Source organism: Heterocephalus glaber, unplaced genomic scaffold (assembly GCF_053883595.1).
Source record: "Heterocephalus glaber isolate CG9 unplaced genomic scaffold, H.glaber_assembly_v1.0 deba00001690, whole genome shotgun sequence".
Taxonomy (NCBI): Eukaryota; Metazoa; Chordata; class Mammalia; order Rodentia; family Bathyergidae; genus Heterocephalus; species Heterocephalus glaber.
Genome location: NW_028258415.1, coordinates 515,494 through 527,754, shown reverse-complemented (window position 1 = coordinate 527,754; position 12,261 = coordinate 515,494). Strand labels below are relative to the sequence as shown.

The 12,261-nt window shown below is 37.8% G+C and overlaps 1 protein-coding gene and 1 non-coding gene across 7 annotated transcripts in view; both read right to left on the bottom strand.

The window, feature by feature from the left end:
* Positions 1-12,261, bottom strand: part of Sec24d (SEC24 homolog D, COPII component) — a 93,049-nt gene that overhangs the window by 18,058 nt on the left and 62,730 nt on the right. For all 6 annotated transcript variants that reach the window (XM_004870040.4, XM_004870041.4, XM_004870042.4 and 3 more), the window contains exons 12-15: positions 11,462-11,653; positions 10,798-10,891; positions 2,064-2,180; positions 1,208-1,378 (exon numbers count right to left, since the gene is read on the bottom strand). In XM_004870040.4, coding sequence (XP_004870097.2) covers positions 1,208-1,378; positions 2,064-2,180; positions 10,798-10,891; positions 11,462-11,653 — 574 coding nt within the window. The remainder of the gene's footprint in view (positions 1-1,207; positions 1,379-2,063; positions 2,181-10,797; positions 10,892-11,461; positions 11,654-12,261) is intronic.
* LOC147821789 (U6 spliceosomal RNA) lies at positions 7,152-7,259 on the bottom strand. The gene has a single exon (XR_015446552.1). It is a non-coding gene; the product is annotated as a U6 spliceosomal RNA (small nuclear RNA).

Sequence of the window (12,261 nt, the reverse complement as noted above, 5' to 3'; positions counted from 1 at the left end):
TCTTAAGAGCTTATTTTCTAGCATGGCTAAAAAGACATATGTTTATCCAGAAGTCTTGGAAATGGTTCTTAAAGCTTTATTGTAAAAATTAACTCAGAATTAATAAGTTGCAGTGTGCCATTTCCTTCTATGCATATGTTGTACTTTAAATCACTTCCATCCTCCTTATTACCTTTTCTTGCCCTCCCCTTTAAAACTTATTCATATGTTTTTCATTATTTTGAAACAGGGTCTTGCTATGTAGTCCAGGTAGACTTTGAAGTAACTGTTTTAGGAGCCCAAACTAGCTTCAAACTTGTAATCCTCCTGCTTCAGTCTCCAAAGTGCTAGGATTATAGGCTTGTACTACCCACCTGGCCAATAATTTTTTGTTTTTGGCAGTGGTGGAGATTGCACCCAGCACTGCGCATGCTAGATAAGCTCTCTACCACTGAGCTACACCCCCAACTTTAAATGTTTTAAATGTATTTCACTTGATATATTTGTTCTTATTCTTTTAGTTTACAATGTAGATAAGTACAATTTTATCCATGATAAATAAAAATAGATAATGATTAAACATCAGTCATTTACGTTGGGTGAGTGCCCCTTCTGACTCAAGTGCCACATGGAGGTGGCAAACCTAGGAGGCCCATGCTGGACTAACTGATTAATAAGTTTGGGGAAAGGAACTGGCTGGGCGTAGCTCAGTCTCTTCAGGTCCTCTGCCTGCACTGTCTGCCCCTCTAGACAGTAAGCTTTCAAGTATTGTCTGTAGGAGAATCAAGGGACTCCCCAACCCTGGACTGGGCTGTAGGTGTTTGTCAAGTGCAGGAATGATGCATTAGGAAGCCCACTTTCTACAGACCAAGGTTGCTAAAGTACTGACATTCTGATCACCTCTTGAATCTCTCCCTTCAAAGAAATGTGGAATAGAGGGGTGTAATGAATTATTCACCCCAAATTCCAACAATTTGAAACAAACTGTAGGTAACTTTTCAAACATTATTTTAAACATAGTTTGTATATTATGGCAGCTTACACTGATAACTCTCTGGCTGAATGAGACTCTTAGCTAGCATGAACTCCCTAAAAGCATACATTGTAAGGTTTTCCAGTGCTCTTAAAGTTGTATTTGTCAAGTGGCCAGAAGGGGGCACATCTTTCTTAACTCATGATCAAGATTAAAACTGGACAAAATGGAGAAAAACAAATGGCTATCATTTACCTGGAAATTGTTGTATTTGTAAAGAGTTCCTCCAGTGAGCTGAGGGACAAGACCCAAAGACGCCACATCCACGTACTGACTGGGGAAGAGGAAGACAGTCATCGAGCAGCTGTGGGCCACACAGTCCTTGGCCAGAGAGTCATAGACACTGGTTTGGGGCTGGAAAAGTATCTGAAGGAAAAGGTGCAAGAAAGGAAAAAGAAAAATTACAAGTACTTTCAGTTTAAAATTGAAGTTTTGAACTGAGTTCTCATTGAAATTTTAAATTGGAAAAATATTTTCCAGTTAAGTGAATTAGGCTAAATAAATATTCATATGCATTCAATTCTATTTGAGCCTCAGCAACCATAATGGAGCTGACATTGCTATGCTGGCTTACAGAACCAGAGGAGGCACTCGGTGAGGCGCCACAAGTGGTCTGATCCTCCTGTGGACTCTCCACTGCCGCTCCACTGTCCAAGGTCAGACCAGAGGCATTTTAGGAGCCATACGCCTCTACCTTGTGCCGCAGGCCTCTGCCTGGAGGGGATGCTGTCATAAGGCTGGATGGACTATGATCTCCCACCATACTTTATCTTCTTTCTGCACCCTATCGTCTAACTTCTTTAACATTCTCATCACTCGGTATCTCTCATACAAATTATATATTAGAAAATATGGGGCTCTTATTTTAACTTAGATATTTCCAGTATCAGTTTTTCTAGGACTATAAAATTTCTGCAATTATTTAAAACACAGAATATTTCTAGATTTAGCCTCCCCCCCGCTTTCTTAAAAAAAGGACACACTGACTTTTTCCATCTTCTCTTAATAATGGATATACAGACACTTCAAAGAGTAATTATTTACAAAGTACCTTCTCTTTGTCTGTATTAAGTAGCTTTTTGTCATTTCTGTTTTTGAGCTTCCCTGGTGCTTCGGCAGTTGGCAAGGAGGAATGAAAGATGTACAGCTTCCCTGGACATTCTGCTGCCTAAAATAAAAACAAAATCACAGAAAATGCTTAGGTGAAAAGGTCATAAGAAAATAGGAAACATATTAAAATATATAAGCCAAGCACTAATTTAATCTTTATAAAAACACTCATGTTCTTGGGCAGGTGCTTTTCACTCCACTTTACAGGTTAGCAAACTGAGGCATAGCACCAAGAAGCCTAAAGGCATGCAATTTTTAAATGAAAAAGTTAATATTTAAATATGGATCTATACAACATGATGCTTTAAAAAGTTATTAAAATGATGTGGTAGAGGGAAAACATTCTTCGAGGCAGGTGGCGGAACCACTGAGCTAAATCCCTGGCCCTGGAAAACACATTCTTATTTATCCTATGGCATAGTCCAGAGGTGGCGAACCTATGGCATACATGCCTCACCAGGCTGTTTATATCATTGAAAGCTCTAAAAGCTTTGCCACCACTGTGTGACACTTCAGGACCAGGCGATTTCCATAATGCAAAAATAGATGACAGAATCAGCAGGACCATGATACAATAAAAGTGCTTATTTCAGGCCTTTAGTGAACATGGGCTGAAACTAAATTAGTTTATTTCCAGGAAGAAGCACAGGAATGTGGCAGTGTCCTGACTACGGTGGACACCAGGAACCAGCTACCAGGAGTGGCAACAAAAGTAAAAATGTGTGATCAGGAGTGCACATCTATGGTCTCTGAGCAGTAAAAAGAAGATTCAGCCTCCATGAAAATCAATTCAGCATTAAGAATATCTAAAATCATAGGAAAGGAACTCAATAGCAACTGACCAAGCAAAATGTATTGAAATTCAATAAAATTCGCTATATCAGTCCCACCCCCTGCTTGGTTGTCTGACTCACAGTCCAAACTGCTGCCAATGCATAGCCCCAAAACAATCTCCATATGTCTGCTCAGGTAAGTGCTTTTCTCTTCCGGAATCCTAAGGGCTTTGTAGCCCAGGGAGAAGTCCACTGTCCTTATCTGGGCAACAGCAGGCAGGGCAGGAAACAGCTGCTGCATGCAGCTTGCAGCGTGGCCCTTTGTGAGTGTTGCCCTATTTAACTCAATCACCTGGTGCAGTAGGTACTACTGCTTGCATTCTAAGGAGGCAAAACTCATCCGTTTGCCTCAGGTCACATATCTAGCAAGTGACACTGCAAAGCCCTCTGAAATTTAGTCTGAAATTATCTTTTCAGCCCAATAACCAACCTTTCCTCACCCCTGCCATCTTTTGTTTGAAATGACTTTGTTTTGAAGTTTCAGCCACACACATTTCTTGCTTTCCTGGAATACACTGTGTGCTTACATACCTGTCTCTTTGCACACTTTGTTTCCCAGTCTGGAACATTTCTCTTTTCTCTACCTGGGGCTTCTGTTTGCAAAGACAAGGCTGAGTGGCAATCATAGCTCTGGTGGGTCAGCTGTATGATGTGCTTTTAGTTATGGGCTACTTATAATAAGGTACTTAGACATGTGACTAGCTCCTTTGAAAAACAAATTGAGAGAATTCAACATTTTTCCTGTTGTAATGTGTCTCTCATCAGTGACATGCGATATATTTTGTGGCATGGATCACAGGAATGAGGTCACAGCAGACGTGTCTGCCTGGTGTTTGATGTGGCCAATAGTGAGGAAGAATTTGTGAGCTGGGAACTTAATGTTGGATATGTCCCCAGCTGAAAGTTACACAGAGAAACAGCATTAATAAAAAAGGTTGCTGTACATTGAGGCACATGCTTGCAACTGTAGCTACTCAAGAGGCAGAAGCAAGAGGACTAAAAGGTCAAGATCAGCCTAGGCAACTTGGTGAGACCCTGTCTCAAAATTTAAAAATGTTAAAAAGGGCTAGGGATGTAGCTCAGTGGTAAAGTCACTGCCTAGAAAGCACAAGGTCTTGGATTCAATCCCCAATAACTACTGAAAAATTGAGGAAGAGGAGGAGGAGAAAAAAGAAGAGAAGGAGGAAGTAGAGGAGGAGGAGCAAAAAGAAGAGAAGGAGGAAGTAGAGAAGGAGGAGAAAAAAGAAGAGAAGGAGGAAGTAGAGGAGGAGGATAGTGAAAATGAAAAGTCATAGGTAGGAACTTAAGCATGTTAAACATTTTCAATTCTGTGACTATAATTTTTAAATTTCTATCACTTTTTTTTTACTATGAAAGCACTGTTTAAAATGTTCAAATAGCAGAAAAGTAATAAAGTTAAAAACAGCCCAGCTTTTCTTGCTTGACCTACCCAATTCTCATAAGGAATTTGCTATCAAAAATTCTTCTATCAATCCAGATATTCTCTTACCATGGAAGTACTGTAATTTAACACTACAGGTTTTAAAAGTACAGGTCCTAATACCTTCCTGCCAGGTTTATAATCCTAGTATTTTATCAGTGGAGAGACATTGGGAAATACTTCTTCATGCTTCAGTTACTGAATATGTGACATAGGAGAAATAATAATTGCATAATACATTATAGGGAGAACTTGATGATTCAGTAAATGGTGTTAATCATGACCGAACATACAGGATTGTCTTGTTAAATGGTCCAGAGAGGAAAACTGACAGAAAAACTCAAAACCCATTCAAAATAAAGTTCAATACTGCCAAAAAACTCCAAAGTAGTTTTTTACTTACATAATCGCTGTTAATATTAGATCCATAATTTCAGATCCATAATTTCATTAATCACATACTTATATAATTTTTTATAGTTAGCAAATTTAAACTAGTAAAGGATCCATGGTATTATATATTTTATATCCTTATAAAATTCGTTTTGACCCACATCCAACTGTGCCCACAGGAGCGAGTCTTATGACTCAGTGCTGTGGGGAAAAAGGAACCCTTCTTCACTGCTAGTGGGAGCATAGATTGGTGCAACCACTGTGGAAATCCGGGTGGAGATTTCTCAAAAAACTCAAACTAGAGGTTCCATTTGACCCAGCTATTCTCCTTCTTGGTATCTTCTCAAAAGAATTAATAGCATCATATGACAGTGACATATGGACACCCATGTTTATAGCAGCACAGTTTGTAAATCTTCCAAGATAAATCTTAGAAACAACTCAAATGCCCATCAACCAATGAATGGATAAAGAAGATGTGGGTTTTAAAAAATTAATTATATTGGTACATTTAATATAATGACATTCATCATTGGAAATTTGCACCTTTACATAATCCATCTTGGTTCTTATTTTTTCCCCATTCCCCTGCCCTCCCTTCAAGCCCTCTACCCCTCCCTATCTACAAAGACTTTGTTTCCATTTTTTCTTTTTCTCATATTAATTCCATTTCCCGACCCCTCCCATTTCCCCTTCCCCTTTGCACCTTTTCTTCCTATTTCACATTATCTACTATACCTTTTAGTCCTTATTTACACTTTCAGTTTCTCACACCAGAGAAACTATTCAGCATTTACACACGTGTGTCCTATTTATTTCACAAGGGAGTACTACTCTGCCAAAGAGAAGGATAAGCTTGAAACATTTCTAACTAAATGGTTGCATCCTGAGACCATACTCTTAAGTGTAATAAATGGGACACACATGTTCAAATATCACATGATTTCTCTGTGTGAGAAACTGAAAGTGTAAATATGGACTAAAAGGTATAATGGACATTGGGAAATGGGAAGAAAATGTTCAAATGAGACAAGGAACAAGCGAGAGGGGAGGGGGGAAGGAAAGAGGGACAAGAAAAAAAAAGAATAGAAGGAAAAATGGAGACAAAGTTTTTGTAAATAAAGAGGGGAAGAGGAGTTGAAGGAATGGAAGGGGAATGGGCAAAAAAGAAGAAGCAAGATACATCATGTACAGTTACAAATTCCCTATGTTGGATGTTATCATTATGTATATCTAAAATGTACCAATAAAATGAAAAGAAAAAAATGAATTAGATGAATGACACATAAAATCAATCTTATGGTGGAAAACAGGTTGAGAAAGAGTGGCCTTGAGAACATGAGGATTGAAACTCAGCTCCAATAGCCCTTCCTCTGAGGCGGGTGCCACTGACACCTTTGGCCTGGCCTGGTGCCTCCTCCTCTGCATTCCACTCTGGTTTCAACACAAGACTCTTCCAGAATTAATGACACTATTCTACAACTTCAGTATTCCACTGTCTTCACCTGCAGGTCGAGGGCTCCCGAACCAGGAAAAGACTTTGGTTTTGTGTCTCTCCAACCCTCAGCAGCTCTACGCCTCTCATTCTCCATGTGCTCCACACATGTTTGTGGGAGGACTGTGGTGATGTTTCACTTTGAAATCAAATTTAGGTATAGATTATGGACAATTTACAGATAAATTCTCCCCAGGTAGTGACATAATTTAAGCATAACCATTAAAGGCCAATTGCCTCCAACTTTTTAGCCTATTCTTACTCGTATTTATCTAGTTTTATTGTGGCAGTCATAGCTAACACAGAAAATTATTCTTTGATCAAACTCAAAGACAGTATCAGTGGTTCACATATAGTTTGATTTACAAGGGTCAGATTCTGAAGAAACTGCAGAGTTTGAAAGACTAAAAAAAAAAAAAAGGCTAAGATTACAAGATGCTGTGGACCTGGAAACATTCACAGCAGAGAAGGGTGTATCTTTTAGCTGGATACTTCAAGACCTTGTGAGATAGTATGCAGAACAACATTCCAGCGGGTCACTGTTTATCTCTGTGACAAATTGGCACATGTTTTTTGTTAGTTTATGTCTACTCTGTTTGCTTTAAGAAGCTTATAACTGCTGATTTTATATAGATTTTATTGGCATCTATCTGACTGAAAGAAAAGCTGTAAACTCTATGCGGGAGTCCAGTTTTGAGATACCTTCACCTAGATACACAATGAGAACATTTTTACTTCGCTGTTTCTTCAGTGTCTACTCCCTGTCCAGAGAAGATGACACACCCATTTCCGGTCTCCCATGCAGAATATCCTGAGCTGATGGACTGACGAGTCACAGTCTCATGTTTTCCAAAGTTACTCTCTGCCTTCCGCCATTACCCTTTCTATGAATTTGGGTGTCATCCTTGGACAGGGGCTGTGCTAGCCTTCTCTGTATCATTCAAATTTTAGTATCTGTGTTGCCGAAGTGAGCACCCTCATTCCCCCTTTTATTTTATTTATTTATTTTTAGTGCCAGGAATCGAACTAGGAACCTTGCACTTGCAAGGCAGGCGGCAGAACCACCAAGCTAAATCCTCAGCTCATTCACCCTTTTAAATGCAGGCAACAAACATTATGTCTTGTATTACAGAGTTATCTCTCATCTGCCACACTAGATGGAATTTAAAAACAAGACAGTAGTCTCTAAACTGCCTCACAAAAAACACAGGCATTTAATACATTCCTATGGGTTGAAAGGACAAATGAATGGGTAACAGGACCTTTTCAGAAGGGGAATTGGGAGGGGTAGGGGAAAGGAAATAAGGGGAAAAAAATATAAGAAAAGGAAAAACATGGAAACAAAGTCTTTGTAAATAGGAAAGGGTGGAAGGGGGGGAAGGGGAGGCAGGGGAATGGGGGAAAAATAAGAAGCAAGATACATCATGTAAAGGTACAAGTTCCCAATGATGAATGTAACTGTATTGTATACCTAAAATGTACCAATAAACTTAATGGAAAAATAACAGGACCTTTTTAATATTTTGACACTACCTTGCAAATTCTCAAACATTCTAGCCCATAGCCTAATAATGACTTCAGGCAGAAATATTAGTGCCTTCCCACACAAGTGACACAAATTTAAGTCTGATTTTCAGCCACAGAACTTGAAAATATAATGAAATAATATGACTCTGCCAGAGGTAGCTAAACATATACATACATGTGTGCACATGCGAGAGAGTTGTTATAAGGGAAAAAGCATAAAGTGTGGGCAAGTGTCAGTTGCCTTGCAGCAGTTTCTCCTCTTCTGCAATGAATTTAAATCACTCAGAACTTTCCTGATAAGATGCAGAAGACATTTTTTCTTTACTATTCATATTAATAATCCTTTACAAAAGGATTTAGAGGAAACATGATTAGAAGCACATATACAATAGAATCACTAAGGCAAAAGTAAAACAAAAAACAAAACAAAAACTAAAAGTCCGTAAGAAGGTCAAGGAAGAGAAATCCTTATAATTTACCTTAAATTTTTCTTGGTAGTTCAGGTTAAAAGAAACATAATGAGCTAGAATGGTTATAAGTGACTAAGAAATCAGCTAGGGAATCTTTCTACTCATTAAGAAGTGGAATAACATACGAAGGTCCTCACAAAACATTCTGTAAAAGAAAGAAAACTTTCCCCATGAAGTTATTTCTTATTTTAACCATAATTAGAAGCTGAGGGCAAGAAGTTAAATCATGGTAATCAAAGCATTCCTGGAGCAAAAGTAGCACATGAAATAGTACTTCTCCCACATTAAGGGAACTCTCAGAGATTATAGAACAAAACAATTCTTCATGCTGGTTGTTCCAAGGAATAGATAAACATCAGAACAATTGGGGCAGCAAAGATCAAAAGAATCTGCAGTTTTACAAAGGACCTCTAGTTCACCATGTGACTCTGTGACTAGTAAGCTGAGAAAAGACATCACTGAGCCTCAGGATGAAGACCGGTTTTGGGAGAACATCGTCATCTTGCTAGCAGCGACATAATAATAACTCCCATTGGCATGGTGTCCAAAGTGTCATTTTTTAACATTCTACTTTGTAAGAAGAATACTACTGATTAGCTTTGTATTTATGCAGTTTTCTACATTGCTATATTTAGACAATAGTTTCTTATATTCAGACTTCAAGGTAAAAATGTGTATTAGCATAACAAACTATAAATATAACAAAAAATAAAATGCAGAAGAGATGCAGGTACACTGACTGCAATGAACTTGACCCTGATAAAATGACTCAGAGCTGGGAGTACTGACTGCCAGAGCCATTGAATTGTACAAGAGACCTTAGAGAATACTGTGGTTATGAAGAACACTGGTTTTTCAATAATGTATCATAATTCAGATCAAATTTTAGATACAGAGAATGCATGTACACCATTTGATTTACATATTTTTTTCTTTCAAAGCTTCCAAGTAGCCTCTAGACTTCTCCTGGACTGCTCATGTGGAAACCAATGTTATAAGACCTTACTTACCATTTCCTCTCAGGAATGAAGTAAGAGTTGAGCTGGGATTCTGTACTCAGCCCACTCAAGTCCAGCGCCCTATCCTTCTGTCCATTTCCCTCTCTTAACTGATGGAACTGATAGCATATACATATCCCTTCATCCTTCCTCTCAGATAGGAGCACACAAAATCAATATTATTTTCAGGCCTAACTTAAGTATGACTAGTATATGGAAAATTTTACATATGGATTTCTAGGTACATAATGGAGGAGAACAACATTAAAAACACATAAACACATTGAAAGTGAAATATAAGATTTGTTTTTAGCAAGGTGGGATAAAACAAATCCACAAAGCTTTCTGTATTCCAAAAAATTTTCACTGTTGGATTCCTGTGTGTGAGTTCTAACATCTTCAAGTCACTTTTAGATGTAAAATTTAGCATTAATTTAATGTTAAATTGACAGGCACTCAGACTTTTTAAGGGACAACCAAAACAGTGCATGATTCAGTCACTACTCTGCAGATTTAAAAAAAAAAAAAAGCTAAGCAAGAATCAATGTATCCTAGAACCAAACTATAAAATTAGATACAAAACTCATGTGCAATGTGGTCCATTAGCACCGTTCTGCACTATTATTGTTGCTCTCTGTCATCACTTTTTACTGTTACTATTAGTAGTCATTTTATTTATTTTTTTTGGTACCTGGGACGGAACTCAGGACCCTGCACTTGCAAGGCAGGTACGGCACCACTGAGCTAAATCCCCAGCTAGTAGCCATTGTATTTTAAAAGTTAATTTGAACTTAATTTCAATCATAAAATTTAAAAACTAATTTTAAGAACTGGCTTTCAGAGAGAAAGAGGGTTGACTCTCATGCTCAGGTAATAATGATCTAGAGGAAGTGCTTCTAAATCATTTTGCCTTCATCAGCTTACTGTTTTTATTACTCTGAAGATGACTGGAGCCACATGGGCTCAGCTTCCCAACTGGAAACACAGCCAGCCAACCTTTTGTCCACTTCTGGCAACCACCAAGGCCCTCGGCAGCATTCCCATCTCTGTCACTGTCTGTCCAAAGCCTTGCCCCTGCGTGTTTAAAAACTCCAAGGGGAAAAAAAAAACTCCAAGGAAGAGGAGGGCAATGTGGGAATTGCTTTCCTCTTATCTTGGAGTTTAGATACTGTTGAACAAATTTTAAAATAGATCATATAAAGTTCCCATAAAAGCCAAAGGGAGGAGCTAAGCTGGAAATCTGCACAAAATCAGTTGCTCAGATGCAAATAGTGCTGGAAAGTAAACACTGGAAGCAATCTTTGGTTAGGACCTTGTCCTCCTGAGAGTCCTGGGGAAGTTTAGAATGGCCTTGAGCAACCAGAGGCCCGAGAGGAGACAACACTCTTTAGTGAATAAAACCCATCTACCTACTTACCTACTTACCTTCCTTCCTTCCTTCCTTCTTTCCTTCCTGCTTCCTTTTTATCTCTGTTTTAAAAATTTATTTACTAGCATGTACAAGTGGCTTTTTCTCACCTTTAATGCTTCCATGCCAGCTTGGATGACAGGAGCAAAGACAGTTTCATTTTCATTAGAGTCTGCAAATATCTCTGGAATCTGGTCCAATAAACTATAAGAAACAAATGAGCAAAAGGTTTTAAATCTTTAGTATATTTGTCATAAACTTCAAAAAATAAATCACTGACATTTCAAGCTAAAACACATGTGGTACTTATTTTGTGTCCAATACCTGTGAGTACACTTCACAAGCATATCTTAGCAAAGCTTGCCACTGCAATCTAGACTTTGGATTTAACATCTACTAAATCACACTTTGTAGGTATTTTTCTGTTCACTATCACTGATCTCTTTTAAGTCATAAATTCAGATACAGTAGCTGTATCTCAGACAGCAGCTGGATCTTTATTAGCATTATCATTGAATATGTTCATTCACATGCAGGAAATAACTCCCTTGAGTCACCTTTCCTGCAAAGAAAAAGAATTCATAGGGATGGGAGCAAGTACAAAAAAGTTTTTCCTCTTAGATACTAGTCTATATTAAAAAGGAACTCATATAAATGATAGAGTTTTACAATCCATGTCTTAAAACCATCTTGTTAATGACAAAACTATGAAATCAAATCAAGAAACAATGCAATTTAAAACAGACAACTGATTTGTATGCATATCATATTTACTTGTGAATCACAGACTGGGATTCTTGATAGTTGACAAGGAACCCATCCAGCAATGGGACAAAGACTTCCCCAACATCAGTCACCACCATCATCTGAGGCCGGGCCAGATTACTCTTCACATTGAAGAAATGGAGAACTTTGTTGTATGTGATAAAACCAACTCGGATTGCAGATGTCTCTTCTTGCTCTTCCCTATGAGAAAAACAATGTGTTTGGGGTTCATTTATAAATTTAGACTGAGAGGACAGTTTCTGTCTGAAATTGATTAAGTGTGTCTTCTGTAAAATATATAAAAGCCATGTTTAAAGTACAGGCTTTAATTCCTGTTACCAGAACTAAACAATTCTAAGTCACAGCAATAGGGGATGAGGAATTACTATAAAAATAAGCAAGCTGATAAAGAAAGAAAAAAGTTCTAAAAAATTCTAGGTAAAAAAATCAAATAGATATTATAAAAATATTTGCTCATATTTCTTTAATATATTTATTTTCAATCCACAGCATGTTACAAGTTTTTCTTTTATTTTCATAAACAAGCTATATTATTACATTCTTTATATAAACAAAGCACCCTTAGAAGATCCCAGAAGGTGAGAAGAACAAATGGAATAACTGAAGCAAGAAAAGAGAAAGAAAAGGTACATTCATATTACCATGAGGACAGCTTTTTAAATTTTTAAATCAAAATAGGATCCCTTACTTATACATCTTAGAAAATCTTAATAGATGGGCTAATCAAAGAAACAGAAGAAAGAAGGAAGGAGGAGGAAAAATCAAAGAGGAGGAGGAGGGAGAAGAGA